Source organism: Phyllostomus discolor, chromosome 10 (genome assembly GCF_004126475.2).
Source record: "Phyllostomus discolor isolate MPI-MPIP mPhyDis1 chromosome 10, mPhyDis1.pri.v3, whole genome shotgun sequence".
In the NCBI taxonomy this organism is placed as follows: domain Eukaryota; kingdom Metazoa; phylum Chordata; class Mammalia; order Chiroptera; family Phyllostomidae; genus Phyllostomus; species Phyllostomus discolor.
Window position 1 is genome coordinate 34518819 of NC_040912.2, and position 20369 is coordinate 34539187.

The 20369-nt window shown below is 36.7% G+C and overlaps 1 protein-coding gene and 1 pseudogene across 12 annotated transcripts in view; both read right to left on the reverse strand.

Annotated features, from left to right (window-relative positions):
- Positions 1 to 20369, reverse strand: part of ADAM22 (ADAM metallopeptidase domain 22) — a 225747-nt gene that overhangs the window by 28544 nt on the left and 176834 nt on the right. For 11 of the 12 annotated variants that reach the window (XR_004899626.1, XM_028525789.2, XM_028525787.2 and 8 more), the window contains 8 exons: positions 18241 to 18291; positions 17940 to 18003; positions 16237 to 16342; positions 14035 to 14154; positions 11418 to 11586; positions 7799 to 7913; positions 5304 to 5394; positions 1975 to 1992 (listed from right to left, as the gene is read on the reverse strand). Coding sequence is in view for 11 of the 12 variants with exons in the window: in XM_028525789.2 (XP_028381590.1) it covers positions 1975 to 1992; positions 5304 to 5394; positions 7799 to 7913; positions 11418 to 11586; positions 14035 to 14154; positions 16237 to 16342; positions 17940 to 18003; positions 18241 to 18291 (734 nt within the window). In the remaining variant the exon portion in view is untranslated. The remainder of the gene's footprint in view (positions 1 to 1974; positions 1993 to 5303; positions 5395 to 7798; positions 7914 to 11417; positions 11587 to 14034; positions 14155 to 16236; positions 16343 to 17939; positions 18004 to 18240; positions 18292 to 20369) is intronic. The other variant, XM_036010651.1, reaches the window with a different exon arrangement.
- LOC114507902 lies at positions 8817 to 10843 on the reverse strand (annotated as a pseudogene).

The following is a 20369-nucleotide window of genomic DNA, read 5'->3' on the forward strand; positions in this document are numbered from 1 at the left end:
TCTAAAGTCCACTCTGCTACTTCACCAAGGTGAGAATACTGTACAAACCCATTAGCTATGGACCAGGGCAAAAATAAACACAGGCTAGCAAATCAAAATAAATAAAATAAATATCTGCTTAAGATGTGACAATTTTCAAAATATAAACTGAATTCCAAAAGAGTAGCCAGACTGATGAAATGATGACTCAGTAATAGCAGGAGACACGAAATTATATCAGGTACATAAAGGAGAAAATGTAAAAATTTCCTTAACTATACTTATGCATACATTGAGTTAGAATAAGATTGGTGCACAGCTTTGCATATTAATCATTTTTGGTACTGAGGACAATTCTTTTATCTGGAGAATATCCCTGGTGAAGATACATCTGAGAGCACTGTTTTAGCTTTACTTATGTTACATTCCCTTTTATGTAGTCAGCAATATTAAGTTACATTATAACCTTATAGCCCCTATGGAAATAGAGCTGAATCATCATTTTTTATCTTATTAGCCTAATTCTACTTCTCACTGAAGAAAGCCACCAAACTTAGGTTTCTGATATGAATGATCACCTCTGACCCAACAGCAGAGAGCTTGAATGGCTCCAGCTCTTGTCCAGTGTTTCAGGACAGACGGGTTTAAAAAAGGCACAAAGAAATCTAGTTGTTTTAAAATTTAACCTAATTTTAAATTAAATTAATAGAATTTAATTAAATTTTGCCTCGGTTTTACTTTTTTCCCATTAGTAATGAGTGAGTTAGTCCAGGGCAAAGTCAGCATTTTCTAATAGCTATGCCAACGGACCAGGATTCAGTTGCTACCCTGTGGCCACTATTTATTCATAAAGACTCTGTAGATACTTATGGCTAAAGCTCATAGGGATTTTAAATTACAACATGGAAGGAAAGAGAAGGTAAAGTTTACAATTTTAATTTGTGAAAAAAATGAAAGCAGTGGTCAGGGCCTGAAAAAGTCTTACTGTGTTTATTATATCTTATTTCTAATCTGCCAGAGGCATTTAATAAAACAGTAGGAAAAGCTAAGTAAGTAGCCATCTGCAAATACATCTTGAGTACCAAGCTAGTCCTACATGATGCACATGACCTGGTCTAGTCTATCCATATCCAGGATATTTGAGATTATTTTGTATCAAAAGCTAATAACATTAGTCATTTTAAAAATGAAAGTAAAGGGTGTACCCCAATATGGACTAATTTAGATTTATTTAAAAAACAGGTAATTCTTACAGAACTACAGAAATGCTTTGTAGCCCTTTCTATGCTGTTGATTAGACATAGATTTTAAGGTTATGATGAAAGGGTGCTTGACTTTATGGATTTTTTTTCATCTAAAAAAGTACACTAGACAATCTGAAATTCCAGCTATGCAAATTATTTCTTTAACTACCCATGTAATTACCTAATCAGTACAAAAAAATATTTTCTTATACAGAGACTAAACATGCAATCAAGTGCAAGGACATTTTCCTGACCATAATAACACTGTGCCCATAGAAATTTCATCACCTATGAGTGAATGTTAATGATATAACAACAGTGAAAAATAAAAAAATAAATCTCCTCAGAAAGCATTGGCTATAAGAGTGTTACAAACATGAGGGAAAGCTAATTAACTAATATAAACAAAGGTCACACTTAAAACGTAGGGGAAGTTTGTTTTAGAAGGAAAAAAATCAATTTCCTTTCATAGGACTATGAAAATAACACAAATAAAAACTTCTATTAATTGTAGTATTGTTGGATGAGAGAATCATTAAAATTAAATTATGATAGTTATTTTAAATTAATACATTCCACAGTACCATTATTAAAATGATCATTTTAAGGTCATGAAATGTCAAGATTAGTTTATGACCACTAGAGCATACAAAAGTAAACTTTATTTATAATTATTGTATGTGTGAATTCCAGAGATGCTAATAGGATTTAAAACTTTCAGTTATATGTTCAGATTGTTCTCATTACATACCTCTGTTCTCGGTAGTTTCTTTTCATGGACAAGTAGAGAGGGGGGAAAAAAAGACTAGTTACCTATAAAAGTACATTAAGAAAGAGTACTAAACATAAAAGCAAAGTCACACAAACACAAACTTCGCTTATCTTTAAGAGAAGTGACAACAAAGAGCTAATGATAATATTTTCAAATAACTATTTTTTAAAGCATTAAAAACTTCAGTTATAAAAGATCAACTTTTCTCAACAATGATTATATCCTATTATATATTTAGTAATGTTCTAAAGTCAACCCTATTTCAAATACAGGTTTTCAGATGGGTATATTGTTTTAAATAATGAAACGAAGTAATCAAGTTACTTATATAAATTTGCTGTGTTTTCAAAAATAAAAATCATAATTCATTGCTTTTTTATACACAGTATACACCCCAAACTAAAGCTATTCCTAAGAATTTAAAAATAGGAGAACATAAACGGACACTAGAACATTTTATTTCATCAGGTATGATGAATCAGAGTGAGTTCATTCACAGCTGTTATGGACCTAAGTTATTACTACTTAGTCACAAGCTTCACATTAGAAATACTTCATTCAAAGTCTCTGTTTTGTATTTGGCCATATACTGAAATAAAATTACATGAGTTTTAAAATAAGCCAATCTTTAAAAATGTGTTGTAGGGGGTATGGTAGTGAGGCACCAGTGATGTTTAACTTTTAACTCAAAAGAGTTAATTTTTAACTTTATCTCATAACCTAATTAAGTGTCACTATTTTGAAGACAAGTTAGAAAGGTCAAGCCAATGAACAGTGGACTCCTCCAAGATCAAGATAATGTTTCCATGTGGATTTTATTTGGAGCACCTTTACCTGTCGATCTTTTCTGTGCATCTAATAAGTATCTTGTCTAACAATGAGCTAATGAGGTTAAAAGTGCCAATTAGTTACTTACGATTTTCCATTCCTAAAACCACTCAATGAAGGAAATATAAGCCCTGAATTTTCTATTCGGCATGTTTTACTTTTTATTCTCTCAACCTGGTTACCTGAGTGGCCCCTCAGTTCCTAATGACTATTCCTTATTTCCTATTCTGTCATTCCCCCACTCACTCCAAGGCTTGGAGAAGGGGTAGGGAGTTTAATTGGAAGAATTAATGAGAAAATGAGTTCTCAAGACCTAAATCCATTTTGGAATTTGAAATAGAATATGTGAACATCACATTAATAAAATTAATTTCGGTATTAAAATTTTCTAGTCTCATTATATTTTTAAATATGTTCTGAATAAGTTTAGTGACATTAAAACTTCCATCATTTAGGTTCAAATTATTTATGAAGAGGATACTGCAGTATAGACAAGATTTGTCTATTTCCTTAATGAATCTGCAAAGTACATATATTCAAAACTTTAAAAAATGACACCAAAATATTTCATAAAAATAAATTATATACAGAAATAAGTACTTTTAATTCTAATCATTAAAACAAATGAACACAGGTCATTATATTAGTAATAGAAGTATATATTTTGGTTTCATATTTTCTGAAAGGTAATTTTTCCAAGATTATAAAAATGAAATATCAACTTGCTTCAGTAGGTGGCAGAAAATCACATAACATAGAACTAACGATTTTGCTTTTCCCTTTCATGTGAAAATGAAACCACTGAGCTACTTCAAAACAACAATGCTTGTGATGGCATTTACTACATAGTCTTGCATCAGGCAAGTCAAGAATTTTGTGTTGCTCTAAGAGTGGGCTAATTCACCTGAGGTGTGGGGGAGACCAAGCAATAAATATACAGAAAAGCCTTCCTTTCAGACTATAATTTTGTAACTCCAAATGTTATGCTGAAACCAGCCTGTGCGAATATAAGCACACAATATACCTAATGACCTGCACATTGAAGAGGCCGGGAGGTATGAGGCATCTCTGGGCTGATACAGAGCTAGGTGTTCATCTAATCAGGCAAACTGTTACTATTAAGCTGTGCTCTCCTCACTGTGCTATGCTAAACTTTACCGTGCAGTCTGTCTTGTTTGTTAATAATGCTTCCCTAAAATGTTTTTCTGTATTTTAATGTTTGCAGCACACAAACTAAATACTCTCTCTTTTCAGTAACTACTATCTCTTTTGAATCAAAGAAACTCTTTCAGGGTCCTGGCCTCTCCAAAAGCAGTATCTACATACACTTTTAAAGGTATTCCCTTTGATTCCATTGGTTTAAGATGATGTCAGGGTACAATAGCAATAGCAAACAATTATATAGTGCCTGATTTGTTGAAAGCTTTGGAGTAATTTTAAAGTCTGAAACATTTTAATTCCTAAGTCTTTTAGTGAAAGTGCTACAAAACAAAGCAATGCACTGAATGCCGAGCAAAAGTTGCAAGACTCCCAGACCGAGACATGCCTGGGGCTGAGACCTGCAGCATCATCAGATTCAGCAGAATTATGATTTTTAAGTGGAAATATTAAAGAGAAGTTAAAGTTCACCTTAACATTTAATTTATTAAAATTAAGTGTTATTTGAATACTAAGGACATTTTTCACATCATAGATTGAAGTAAATGAACATATTAAATATATAAATAAGTTTGGAATGTTTGAAATCATTTACTAAACTAAATACTTAAGGGAATCCAATTTTAAAGTTATATAGCAAAACTTTTAAAAATTTATAAATAGAACCAAAAAAGTGTCAAGTAAATGCTGAAACTTAAGAAAGAATTAGGCTTTTAAAAGTTGTAACTTAAAGTTGAATTTCAATATTAACAAATATCTCTGAACAGTCTTTCCTTCACACAAAACACCCACATATTTAACAAATACCACCTCCTTCATACTGGCTGTGAAGATCCAGAGGTTTCACCCTTAGCATGATGCACAGCCACAGCAAGCACCCAGTTACAGATAGGGGGCTGCTGTTCTTTGCTACACCTGTTATTAAAGTGCCGTGTATGCTCCCTCATTGACTCTCTGGCCGAGATTCCTGGGCATGGGTTTAAGGCGAGAGAGAACCTGTATCACTCAAGAGTAAACCAACACAACCCTTGCCTAAGACAAAATTTAGATTGATTTTACTTCACATAATGGTTTTAAGACATTACTCAGTACTGTTAGAATAGACAGGAGGTATCTCAAAATCTAAAAAAAAAAATAAACGATAAATTATCATTACCTCTAAATCATGCCAAGAAAAATCATTGACCGAATGTTGAGTCAGACTGATTTTCATTGATGGCATATTTATCCAATGACACAATACTTTCTAGGTGTTTAATTCATTTGAACAAAATGTTTTAAAGTATATGTTGATAGGAGAAATACTGAGATATTTCACTTACTTATAACCCCATGCGATTATTCCTAATATGAGGGCCAGCACCAAAATGGTGCCAGCAATTATGCCTATTATGATGTTGGTGCCAGCAACACCTGGAGGGAAAAAAGAAACAATAAAGATCACTGTATGTAATTGAAATTTCGATACAAAATTCTTTTAGGAACTTTTTTTCTCCAAATCTGTAATCCCTACACCAGCAACATTATTTTAAAATATTTTTAGAGTGGGTATTTTTTAAATGAAAGAGAAATCAACCATAACTTATCCATGTACATCGGCAATTTTCATTTAAATTATTCTCTGCATCTGTTCCAATTCTTGTCCAAGTACATTTTGTGCAATTGTATTTTCCATGAATTTTTCTGGAAAATATGATGAGGTCACTGAACTAAAAGGAAGAAGAATAAAACGGGAAAGAGAAAGGGGCAATACTACTATATTAGTAAAGCACCCACCCACTGGGGGAAAATTTTAGAAATCCATGTTCCTTTTGACCCTGATCTCTTCCTCAGAAATTCTAGGAATGTTATTGTGCCTGTCACTCCATTCTGACAACTAATGCAGGGTCCTTCTTGCTCTCAGTTGTGTGTATTTTGCCTCTTCAAAGTAAATACAAGCTTCTTAACGATGAAAATGTTTATACAGATTGCTAGTCATAGATAAGAAAAACTGAGGGAAAAGAGTCTAGTGAGCTGGAGACTGGAGCTGTTGAGACACTAGAGCGAGGCAGCATATGACTGGCAGAGGGCCAGGGCAGAGGCGAAGTTCAGGACTCAGTAACGACATTGTGTGTCGGCCTCCTTTGTCAGTCAGGCTGAGATGTAACTCTTAAGGGGATCGTGGCAGAGAGAGTGACCCAAAATGAGTTAAAGGCGTGGTCAACAAGTCCAAGTGAGTGCCCAAGAGCAGAAAAGGCAGATCAGAGGGGCCTAGCTCTGACACCAGAAGGCCTGGTGTGCTGCTAATGATTTATATCCCATGCTTAAGTTGCCCAGATCTGTTTCACCCAGAGCAACACAGATCTCTCCTTGTCTGTTGCAGTCCTGAGGCATTCTTCTAAATATCAAAGATCAGTAGTGATGAGCACCTGGAGCAGATTCCAATTCCCCACAACCAAGTGGCAGCCTCTACCTGGGAGCCCTCGTGGTCAGGTCAGACAGCAGGACTAGGGCATCTAAGGGGACTGGCAGACTCCACTGTGCTCAAGTCCCCTGTGGGACGGGTAGATGCTGATGCCAGGGATTTTCCCACTCTAAGTAAGACCTAGCATGTCTATCCTCCCTTCCTTTTCTTCTAGGGATTTAAGAAGGACCAATAAACCTGGCAGCTAGCTCTGGATATTTCTAAGTAATGGTATGACTTTCAACAAGTAACTTCAACCCATGGCCCTGAACAGCCTCACTGCTGCATTAACTGCTGAGACGAGCACCAGACCACCACTGCAACAGCTAAGGGTACAAAGCTCTTAGTCACTGTGACTTTATTTTATTTTTTTAATCCTCATCCAAGGATATGTTTATTGATTTTAGAGAGAGGAAAGGAAAAGGAGAGAGCAAGAGAGAGGCATCACTGTGAAAGAGAAACATCAATCAGCTGCCTCTCATACACGCCCCGACCAGGGATCAAACCTGCAACCTTTTGGTGTACAGAATGATGCTCCAACCACCTGAGCCACCTGGCCAAGGCATTCTGTGACTTACTTTATTAAAGTCACACTGGCTAAGATTTTTAATTTGTCTGGATGATCAGTACAAACATACCCCTTTTTTCTCATCCTTTGGAGATGAACGAACTTCAGGATTTGAGCAATACTTAATGCAAAGGAATACTCAATAATGAAATGATAAAACAGTTTAAAAGGGGACATGTACCTGCAAGGTCTATGTTCTTTCAACTGCCTGCATTTAAATCCTACTCATCCAGCTGGGCCACTCTACCTTTTAGAAATACACCTGTTCTTTCTGACCCACGTCCATACACCCCTTCCGGGAACACTGGCCAAGGGTACTACTTCTAGAAATACATTCAGTTCACAATACAGAACTGTGGTTGAATACACATGAGATTCTATAATAAAGAATACCAAAGTCAACAAAAAAATTAAAAATCAATTCTTCAATTTCTTTTCTTATTTATTCAATCCCAAAACATAAAATTCTTCCTTTAAACTCAGACAGTTACAAAGCATAACTACTTTCTTCATTTAAAAGAAATGCTATGGTTTGTTGTCAGCCCCAAACAAGTGGAATACTTGAAAAAAATAGGTTTGATGTCAGATAAGATAATACTAAACCACTGAATAAGTTATATTCAATGTCATGTGTCATTACCATTTAATGGAAGTGACCAGTTGCATAACATGAACCCAGGTGCACACTGTAATTCATTACTGTCTGGATTTAATTTATATTTGAGCTATAAAAATAACCCACATGAAACTATCTGGAGGGCAGCTGTATACAAAGGTCACATGAAGGCATCAAGCGAGGCACCCACCGCTGCCAGACAGAGTCGTGCCGGTCTTTGCCTCATCGTCGTGAGGGAAGTAGGTGCTACAGTCAGCACCGGTCCAGTGTCGGTCGCACGCACACTTCAGCTCATTGCTGCACACCTGGAATCCAGAATCAATCCAGAGTAAAAGTCGACTCTGGTGCACCGGCGCCAAAAACAGGCATCCGTTTCTAATTATTATACGCCTCGAATTTGATGCTAATTACTTATTTGTTAGCCAAATACCTAAAAAATATTTTCAAGAGATCAACAGTTGTCCCAAAGGAATACTAAACTGTAACAGAGGAAAAAATTTATGTCTAAAAAATCAATGAAATTATTGTTTAGAATTTTATTAGCTTAAATTTTGTAAGAGGGAGATTTAAAAAAAAAACTAAGCAGGAATGAAATCATTTGTCAATTATCCAATACAAAGGTTTCTTCCTTCCAAAGTTTCTTTATACTAAAACTGTATTCATCTTTTAGGAAGAAGACGAGAGAAAAGAGAAATCTGATGAAGAAGTGGGAGTCCTGGTGCTTTGTAGAGCTCTAAGAAGAGAGCTTCACGAAGCTACAACCTGGCCCCTCAATACAAGCTCGAGATTCACATCATGGTCGTGGAAAACAGGAGCTCCCTCCAACAAGGCACAGGAAAAAACCCCACATAAACATGGCACCAAACTTTTAATAATTCTCAGTCAATAATCTGTCTTCATTCATCTTTCCAGGAAACAGAATCTATACCTAGATCTTATAATTCAAAACAACTGTAAATGGAGTGGAAAGTAGGAGAGAGTTCAGTTAGGTTTGAGATCAGATTTCCTCAGGAGGTAGGTTTTCGCTGGATGGGCTTGTCGTTTGTCTGATCTAATTTGCCAGAAGATGGCAGACATCCACACCTAAGTGTAACTGTAAAATGCGATTAACAAGCAGCAGATCTCAGAGTAATTCAGATGAATAAATTTCTGCAGATCAACAAATATGTAGGGAGAAAAGGTTTAGGCTTAAAGTCAGAAGGCCTGAGTGTGATTCCCCATTTCACCGCTGTCTTTTTTTTTTTCTGGTTTAAATAATTTTTACTGCCCAGAATATTTTTTTCTTGTGTCTTGTGGGTTTTTTTCTTGTTTTCTTTTTTAATAACTATAAATTTAAGATTAGGGAAACTTGCCTTTGTCTTGTAAAACAAAACAAAATAGAGCTTTTGTATCATTTGCTAAACTGATCTTACTTTATCAGAGATGGTAATTATCTCCCAACATTAAAGTTTACATCATGAATGATGCAGGTCTCAGTCTGGTAGTACTAAAAGGACACAACAGCACTATTGACAAAATTATTATCTGCCTGTATTTCCAGGACAGCCCCAAAGTCAAAACACGAGAGAGGAAGAGAAATGGAATGAACACCTTAAGTAATTTGCAGAGGAAACACCCCCTTTCCTCACGGCTCCACCTTTCCTCACACTTAAAGAAACAGAACGTATCGGCAGGCCTCCTGGACCAGTCGGATACCCAGTCTACACTCTCCTCAAAGCATCAACTTCTTTCCCTCCTTCCACAGCTACTTCTTCGGACTTAGAACTACGGACCCTGCTGGTGTGCATTTCCACACCCAACACAATCCGCCCATCTTCTTGTGGGGAAGGGCTGTCACAGTGTGAACTGCCTCTTGAACTACTCTTTCCTGATGCATGTTGTGCATCCACACAAATCTTCTCCGTGTTTCCACTCTGGATCGAGGAGGAGGAAGGGATATATCCCAGCTTCCCATTCCCCTCACTGCCACAATCATGGCCATTGCTTCTGTTCATGGGGAGCTCCCCACTGGGGATTTCCACCCCCAGGGAACTGGTGAGGCTGGCTAGCAGGGGCCACGGCTGTTCCCCTTCCTCGCAGTTGTTACTGTTGTGAAGCGGCAGTGGCCATCTAAGTGAGACGACATTGTTGAGCAGCTGGAACTTGTGGTCGCAGCTGGACTGGCTCCAGTTCTCAGGCAGCGACACATCACCACCACTGTCTTATTGACAGGCCTTAACCAGGTTAGCTAGCTTCTCCACACATCAGTGTCTCGATCACACACGGCCAGTGACAGAGCGACAATGTACAGTGAGTGAAGAGTCACAGTGAGCATGTCACGGGCACTGTGTTCAGCATTGTGCATAAGTTACAAACATTAACTTATTGGCGACAACAGTCCTGCAAAGTAGGCAATGTCATTTTTCCCACTTTACAGAGGAAGAAAGGCTAAGTAATTTGCTAAGTAATTTGAGTCAGGGAGGCTAGCTAATTTGCCTAATCTCACCCAATTAGTAAAACAACATTGAGCTGGGATTCAAACTGTGGGTCTGATTCCAAGCCCACATTCTTAACTAGAACATGTATAGTCCATAAGTATACCTACTGCATTTCTCATTTTAACCTTAGCCATATATACGAAGTTCAGTTACTCTAAGTTAAAAAATACACAGGATATAACATCTCTGTGTATGAGTAATTATTGTAAATGATTTGGATGCTGCTACCTGATTTACTTGTGTCTATCACTCTTGACTCATTCATTAAACAAATGGCTAGTTAACACAACTTTATTTGGTCTGTTATATACTCAGAATTTCAAGATGAATAAGGTACAGTAAACATGAATAACCATGAAAAATTTTCATTATTTTTTCCCCCGCCCTCTCAAAATGTATTTCCTTCTAGCATCTTTATTTAGCAAGCCTTATTTAGGAAAGAAGGCTTACCAGACCCCTTTACAGGAGCAGGGCTACTTACAATATTCCTTCTCTATTATGTTCCATAAGGATCCCTATCCACTGGCAAAGAGCAACAATTAGTAAGACCTCAGTAAGGATATTCTGGCCATATCCCTTGGGGATATATGTGGCATGAGATCCTTTACCTCAACTGGAATAGACCAGTTAAAGCAAAAAATCTAGGAAGAGGGTAAGAAGAAAATCACAGCACATGCCAAAAGAAAAAGAACACAAAAAGGTTTTGTTACTACAGGACTTTCTGACTGAAAATGACAAAACTGCAGTCACTAGTAGAGCATATTTATTTAACCTATAAAGTTATTTCTTTATTAACAAATATATAACTGAAAGTCTTTGTTTCAAAGACTAGATTCTTTCTTTCATCTGTGAGAAACATTTCCCTAAATTATTCTGTTTTTATTCCTAGGCAGTCTCCTCAGCTGACTCATGCTGGTGTGGCTATGGCTACTCGAGGTCTGTCCTAGTCGGTCAGCAACCGGGCCATGCCAGTTGTTAGACACTGTGGCCACTGCCCTGCATTTCACTCCCCTTGTATCCCACTGTAGTTTGTTAAAATTTGTCATTTGGAGAAAACCGGCATTACAGTATATGAGATCGCATTAGTACAATATGAAAGGAAGATGAAAGAATTTGGTTAGGAAGATTACACTGTTTCTTATTCCCAGGTTTTTGCAGATTACACAACAGAAATATTCAAATGACTGTGGCAAAATAACTGTTTATATGCTGCCTAGAAACGTGAGTAAGTATGGCTTGCATTAGGACAGAAATAAGAGGTGCAGGGTCGTATCTATTTCCGTGTTACAAAAGAAATAACTAATTCCCCATGGCGAGGTACTGAACACTTACTCCATTTCCTGAACAAACAGCACCTTCTTTATTGCTTAAGCAAGTACTAAAGTTGAAGGAAGCCACAGGAAGACACCTGTGTTCTAAGCACATCATTTGGGGACCACAAGGTGTCCCATCTTCCACATAGCCAAGATCTACATCTTCTTCAAGCTTAACATGCCCACCACTGAAAATAAATTGAGAGAAAAAAATGGGATTCCATTAACTCACATTCATTTGGAGAATATGCTTAAACACTAAAAAGCAGGCAACATCATTTTCTCTATTTTCTAAATATTATATAATAAAAAATGATAGCATAAGCATTTTATTCTAAATGGAGAAAGCAATTCAATCTTTTGATCTAATTCTTTTCAGAGATACAAATATATCTTAGGATTTAAACATATTATAACAACTGTCTGAATTTCAATAACTTATCATTTTACCTTACATATTATTGTAAGTCAAATAAGCCATTATTTTATTTAATAAGTAGGTTTCAAAATTTCAAGCATGTTTTGAACAAAATGAGGATTAATTTTGGTTTATCTTTCTCGAAACAACTGCTATATTTACAAACTACATTTGAGAACAGCTAAACTTATAACTTCACTATTCAATATAGCAAGCTGACATATAGGAACTGAAAAAATAAACAATAGAAACTGAAAAAGTATATTCATAATCAATTTATCCATATGGTACCATGTCTATATCTTCCTTGTTTTAATTTATTTTTATTATTTTTTATCAAAATTATATATGCATAGAGTTTCAAGAGTCAAGTAGATAAATTAATTTTTTAAATGTCAAAATCTCCACACAAGATGTGTCTGAATATCAGTTCATCTTCCTGTGGAAATCTCCCTCAGAGCTCCCCCTTGGACTCTGCGCTGCACGCAGCTGATCTGGACGTCCTCTGCACCTGGTGCAAGCTGCACATCTGGGATTTCCCCCGCCATCCACTGGAGGACAGCCCTCACAGTGGGGATCTCGACTTCTGAATTCCTTGCCTTTCTCTAAGTTTACTCTTTCATTTTGATGGAGTGCAATTTCCAGTGGCTTCCAAGAAAGGATTTAAGGGAGTAAATGTGGGGGAAACTTGCATATCTATAAGTGTCATTATTTTCTATCCTCACCCTTGACTGGTATTTTGCCTGGGTACAGAATTCTAGTTTGGACATCATTTTCTCCATTTTCTTCTGGCCCCGAGGGTTCCTGATGATAAGTTATTCCAATGTGTTATGTTTTTTTCCCTCCTCTCTGGAAAATTTAAGATTCTTTCCATCAACTCTAGACAATACTCTTGAGTTACTCACTGATGATTTTCTCCCTGCTGTTTTCTCTGTTCTTTATCATTTCTATTCTAATGTGATGAGTTCTTCTATATGTTCATTTTCTTTCCCCCTTTTGCCCTACTTTCTGGAAGATAACTTCAACTATTGAGTTTAATTTAAGCTATCACATTTTTAATTTCAAATGGCAATTTTCCTTCTCTGAATGTCCTTCATTTTTTAAAAGAGTGCTCTTCTATTCTTGTTTCATGATAGAAATATCTTCTCTCTCGTAAATATTGACAGGTGGTTGTCTTTTCTAGTTGGTTGATTTTATCCCTTTTTTACCTGTTAGAGACTTTCTTCACATGTCTGGTAATCTGCTCATATTTCAGGTGTGGAAATAGACAGATGTTTGGAAATTCCAGGGCTTTCTGACTGAACATGGGTGTGGCTGGGCCATTTCCACACAACCCTGACACCAACACTACTGCCTGCTGTCCTGTAGTCTGGTCGCCTCCTATTTCACTATCTCAGATTATGAAGCCAAATCTTCCACGGGACGATTTCAGCTGAGTCAGGGAAGTCATCTGCTAGTGCTTCTTTAACACACTGTATTTCAACCCCTTCTTTGCTCCTTTACTCTCTCTTCCACAGATAAATGACACGACCCATTTTTTGAGCTTTCTGAGAACTGATTGTATATATTGGCTTAATACTCAGTTCTCCCCCTTAACTGACTTGGGGATTTAGCTTTCTTAGTTCTGATAATCATTTGTCATACATCCATTTTTTCTACATTCCAAGGTTTTGTTGCTGTTGTCTCCTCTCCCTCTCTCTGCCTCTCTGTGGATATATGAATTTTTAAAACCTCATTTAGAGTCATTTAGTGGGATCTCAGAAGGGATGCACATACCAGGGTCTTGCAACAGTAACACCTTCTTGAGTGCAGTTGGTAGGGTAATAATATGAGTGTAACAATTTATAGTTTTAATTTGAACATTTTACCAAAAATGTCATATGGTGTGCTTGAGTGTGATATTGTTACATTACAGAATTACATGATTATGATTTTGTAATAAAATATTTTATAATAAAAGGAGTGTTATTTGTGCCAGACCTTAAACGTAATCCACTGATGTTTACCCCAAAACTCACATTCTTTTCCATTCAAAAGAATAAGATGCAAACTAAGCCCTACTTTTTATTTTCTTTTTGTCTCTTCTCTGTCCAGATTCACTCAATCACCTCTATGGGCTAGAATCTTTCTTGGCTTGCTAACATTCAGATGACTGAAAACAGAAACAATCCTCAACTACATCCCTCAGATGTTCTCAGAGAATGTTATAGATAATTACCTGCAGTTTAATGTTCTTCCCTGCTGCACAACTAAAGTAGATGTGATTTCACCATCAAGTTCTCCGAGCCTTGGGATATTACCGATATTGGTACACAGGAGGTAACCACAAAGCACATCCCTGTGTTGGAACAGGACCAGTTATTCCCAGCCGTGTGCAGTTAACACAATGATCTTACCTCACTTCGGCATTTGTTTGTCATGAACTACACTACTTGCTGAAGTTATAGGCAAAATAAACCCATCAAACAGACTTCTTTTATGTCAGACAAGTGAATGAATGATCTTTGGATGCACATTCTTTTGGAAAACAGCTCTTTCTTTAACTTCCTGCCCCAGAATTTTTTTTTAAAAAAAAAGAGATTACATGTGTGCACAGGCACACAGATGCACTGGATAGATCTGGACCACACGGGTCTGACACATCACCCCACTCCCCCAGTGTCACACACAACACCAATGTGACTGGCAAAATATTCCCACTGGTATTGAGTACTATCTTACATGTTCTCCATATTTAACACATTTTAATTATTAATGTAGATAACAATAAATACATACTCTCATAAACATCTCGTTAAGACTGATTAGCAGGCCATCAAAATTACACATGAAAATATCAGGCCTTATCAGGTAGATGAAGGGGAAAATTAGGACTTGTATCTACCACCAACTAAGGGGAAAAATGTATTAATTCATTCTTTAAAAATTATTTTTAAAAGTTATATCACTATTTTATGAAGTGTCTGTCAATCAAAAACACTTAACACAGAAAAATATATTCAACCTATTTTTGAGTGTCATTTACATGTATGAAGTTTACTAAGTACTTTAGGATATATAAAGAAAATTACACGTTTTTTTATTGTTGAGGAAATTATATTCTGGATACAAAACAAATCACAGGCATAAACTACGGAACACAGAATTGGGGACCAGGGCCACAAGAACAGCACAAAGGGCTGTGAGAGTTCTGAGGAGAAGAGGAAGATGATTTATTTCTAGAAGTACCAAATCCAGAAATATTTATGGAGAAAGTAGCATCCAAGCAGATCTCTGAAGAATGGATAGGCTTCTGACTGGTAATAGAGTGGGCACAGCACGCTTCCAGAGAATGAACAGCAGAAGCACAGGCACAGAGGCAGGACAGTATGATAATGCACACATCAGGAATATACGGTTTGCTTGACTTCGGAAAAGCAGAGAAGAAAAAAACAAAAGATGGGAGGTTTGGGGCAAATTGTGGAGGAGGTGCACTGCCAAGCTAAGGTTCCACTGTGTTTGTAAAGCAAAAGAGTATGACATTCTGCAAAGTGATTAGAGTTCTGAAATTCCACTGCCTGAATTCCAATTCTGCTTCTGTTACACCTTAATTACATGGCCTTGGTCAAACTAGTAAACTGGCCTCAGTTTTCTCTTCCATAAAATGAGGAGAACTGACATAAAGATTACATGACATAGCTCATGTAAAGCATAATACAATGCATAGCACACAGTGTGCACTCAATTCATGTTGGGTATTATTTTTACTATTAATTAGCTATGTGGATCCAATGAGATTTGAACAAAGAATTGACATGGTCAAAAAGATTCAAGTAGATTATCCTGCTGGCAGCCTGTTTAGATACTGCTAGCATAAAAAAATACCAAAAAAAAAACCTGTTAAGAGGCCTTTGTGATAGCTGAAGAGTTAATGTAGGTCTCAGCTGGGTCCTTACTGCAATAGGAATGGAAATGAAGGGGTGAATTAGAGGCAAATGGTGGGGGAGTACAAGAGAAGAATGGACATGATTTGCATTTTGGGCAATGTGCCAGAGAGAAGGTGGAGTCCAGGATCATTCTGAGGTTTCTAAACAGAAAGACAGTGGGATATTAAGACCTTTGGCAAAAACAGTGGTTTAGAAAACTCAGAGCCAGTTAATTATATATTCTGATGACTTTAATTTTTTTTCTTTCGAAGCGCTGGCAGATGCCTTGTAGGCGAGAAAGTCCTGAGGCAGCTATAAGCATGACCAGGACCTAGGAGAGAGCTGCAGCTACATGTCAGGACTTGGGAGCCATCTGCAAAGACAACACAGGCATAGAAAAGACGAAAGCAGCACACTGCCTCTTGGGATGCAGAAAACAGGAAAGTCCTGGCTGCTTAAAAAGTAACATTCATAATTAATGAAAAGATAAGCTCAGGGCTGACTTGCCCTCTCACCGTTTGTTGCACTGTATCCAGGTGTCTTTGTCTTTCCCACAGTTACCCTTCTCTGTGCCTTCAATATTTAGTTTCTCGTAGCAGTATTTGTCTGATGCCATCACCTCTGAAGCAGAACATAGTTTTCTATCAGTGACAGATAGACATGTGAGCTGCTCAAGCTGTCTGCAGTCAGGGAAGCAGCCATTTAAAGACTCTTTCACTGCAGTGCTCTCAATTCCAAAATTTGTACCTACTCTGTAAACATCCATGACTCATGGGCAGTTTTTATGACTGCTCATTTGAAATCTGGAAAACAAATCTATTAGACCTTTGACAGAATTCAGGCTATAGGTTCCAAGAATAACACACCTCACAATTTGGCCAATAATTAGGGGAAGATGCTACCAAATGATTCTTTGAATAAATACTGCATACTTTCAGCGCCAAACACAAAGCACAGATTTCTCACTGAGCAAATTTTATTAATTATAAAGGCAATTTTATTAAAATAGTTATGCACTATAATTAAAGACTCAAGAAACAGTGGTATAATATCTACCTTGCTTACTAATTATTAATAGCTATAAAAAAAACAACTTGTTCTGGTTTTAGAAAAACTTGAATTCATGCCAAATCTCAGAGTCAAATAACATTTTAAGACATGTCAGCATCTTTGTTAGGATTTTATTTTTGCTAAAGCTGGGATTAGTTGATGAAGTTATCTAAGAATTAGATCAAAGTGACTTTTGCAAACTAACCAAAAGATGACTGTTGGTTTGTATTTTAAAAAGTAATAATACTTATGTTGATAATTCTTTTTCCAACCTTTTGCTGTCAGCTACTATTTTCTCTCAAGTGGGGGAAACAAAACTCAGTCTCTCTGTTCAGAGAACAAACCTGTGGGACCAAAATTTCCCCCCTCCCAATGTTCCTCTAATCCCTCAAAAGAAAGCACATACTTTCTCTCCCAAAAGTAGCCACTATTTATGACAACTGAGGATTATCATTATCTTTAAAGATAACTGCCTTCTGAAAAAGTTTAAAACAAAAACTGCTTTCAAAAGGGCACCTAATATGTCCAGAAGAGCGTATATAATATCTAGTATATTTTTAAATAAAAATATATAACTTAAACAGTGTTTTAGATATCATTGTTATATACTTCCCTCTGAAACTCTGGCAAACTTCGAAGGGAATAATATTAAAATTTCTCTCTTGGTGTGGCAGAGCTACTTTAGCAGAAGCTCACCCACAAGCAGAAAATTGGGCTAGAGTTCAAGAAAGGTAGTTGAGGCAGAAAAGGCAACTCTAGCTAAAATGCTGCAGCTCTACTGCCAAAGTGTCCTGCCCAGGGCCCACGCCCATCCCACATGGTCGTATAGGTTTTGCTTAAGGACACTCAGCTGTGGAGAGCACATGTGGAGCTGAAATCAGGGTTTGTTCTGTTCTCCAAGCTGCACCCCCTGGCGTGGACTTCACTCGCCTGGCAGTGAAGGTACCTTCTGTCTCATCCGAAGGCACTGCCAACTACCCAAGATGTGTAGGGCTGAGTCCTCTCCAAGGAAGTGCCCTGCTTTAACTTCCACAGAAGCATCCCTGCTGAGACAGGTGGCGGTTTTAAGAATCCTCACTCTTAAAGTGACTGAAAGTTTACTTCGAGCACACATGTCTCTTAGCCTGATACCACACTTTGAAATGATCAAGCCATACTGCTTACTTACTTTGTCCCCAGATGTACTTGCATTGTCTATCCCTGGTTTTGCATCTTCCTCCAAAGCAAATCCCCTAAAATGGAAAAGCATGCCTATCAGTAATGCAGTGTCTGCTTATGTCAGATAGCTAAAAAAGTGAGTATGAACAGAACCAGTAGATGAGTATTCTAAAGACCTTTTATCTCCAGAGTTGATCACGAAATATTTAAATTGATATTCCTATTTTGATAAGATTTCAGTATTTGTTTCCTGCTGGTACACATGAAAAATGAAGTATTTCTTTCCTGCTGGTAAAGATGAAGTAGCCTACCTGAACACCATCACATGAATATCCATCCATTTTATGAATATTTGGGGCACACTAGGAAAAAAAACAGAACTGATGAACCAAATGCATAGCAGAATATCAGGATGAGCTAATTCCATTAATGTTTTCATTTTAAAAATAAAGTCTGAGAATACATTTGGTGTCTTAAAATATCTAAAACTAACAAAAATGAGGAAGCAAAAGGAAATACAACAGCTGGTGCACTTTCCCCTAAATACATTGATCTGTCAGAAGCAAAACCAGTTGTCACATAACAGCCAACAGAAAGAACTGACGGCAAGGACTCAGCTAATGCTAAAATTTATGAGCATCTTGCTTCATACAGATACACTACTCTGGAGAGCAAAAAAGGCAAGAGCACAAAGAGATGCTGGCATAGATGGAGCAGTAACTATGTTTCTTCTTTTTTACCATGAGGAACAACACAGTCCTTCACATGCAAGCAGAAGTCTACCTTGCGCATGTTAGGAAAAAAACATGTTTTATAGCACACCCCCTTTTTTACTTGGTAGCAGTGCAGAAAACTGCAATGCATTCTTATGTAATTTTTAAATTTACTATACATTATATATCATTATATTCATTACATATTCATTTGAGAAAAGTTATGTAATATATAAAAAAGGAAAATTAAAATGAAAACAAAAGTTTATCATATCCCCAGTACCCAAAGACAACTATTTTTTACATTTTGATACATTTTTCTCTACCTTTTTCTACAAGTTTTGATATTTTTTAAACATAGTCAACATATAGATATTTTATATTACACTTTTTCCCTTATAAATTTCATCATCATAATAAACTTTTTTGTAGGTATCATCTTTCATAGCTAAAATGCATTGAACAAAGAAATCATGTAACCAATGTACTAAAACATTCACTTATAAATAGAGTAAGTCCTCACTTAACATACTTGGTAGGTTCTGTGATTTTAAGCAAAATGGTATAAAATGAAACCAATTTTAATATAAGCTAATTGAAATAAACAAGAGTTTAAGTTCCTGCAGTATCTTCTCGATATTCTAACAAAATGACGTTGAACGGAGCACCGTCACTCAAGGACCTGCCAATGTGCGCTGCTATACCCTGTGCTACGGGAGCATCTTTGCATGTCTGTCATTTTGTCGTGTCCTCCTCATCTCTAAGTGTTAGCTCAGAAACACAGTGTTTATTAGGTAATAAGGAAAAAACTTTTGCATGGAAAATCTTTAGTCTTTTAGGATAACTATCTTTAAAACAATGCATTTTTAATGGATAATGAAGATATACCACTACTGAACCCCTCTTTTTTTTAGAGGAAAAATATGCAGGTAGTCCTGTTCCAATATGCATGCATTTCAGTTATGGTTTTTTTAAGGAACAGTAGTATGCCAACACCATTTCAGTTACCATAATATATTAACTGTGAGCAATCGCATAAAGCACAACTTTGCTACTGGCTCTTGAGTCGACTGATCACTAGGTAAATAACAGGTGAATAACCTGTCACTCTTTCAAAGCCTCTCAGTGATTGGTCACTTGCCCTCCGTTTATTCAGTTCACACACAGACAACATGGTGTGCAGTGGTGTTACCTCTCTGTCTTTGAGTGACAGCGTGTGACATTTTAGAAAATTGGATAATCAAAAGAGAAAACTGGCTAACAAAGATGGAAGTTCAGCAAAAAGAAAGAAAGAAAAAGAAAAGCAATGACACAAAGTGAAATTCTAAGCTAATGTGAATGGAGTTATAGAACAAAATCGCTGACGATGGGAATGTTGATAGTGCTGTTGGGCAAAACACTTCACAGTCACATCCTCACATCTGTCGAAGACAGCCATGACACTGAAAGCACAAAGGACCAAATGCTTAAAGCTGATCCAAACTTAGAAAGGAGTGTGACAATTCAACAAAGCATAGAAAAGATGTTCACTATTCTCCTAAGGTTACAAGAAGGTGGCACAACTCCCAATAAGATTTTAGAAAAAAAATACTTTAATTTGTAATGTTTATGTTTTAATTTAGTGCACTAAATAAATGTTAATTTACTTTTCATTTCTATAATCATTTAAAACCAATAGTAAGAGAGTTTTCAATAGTCTGACAACCTTTTTAAAAGATCACAGAAGA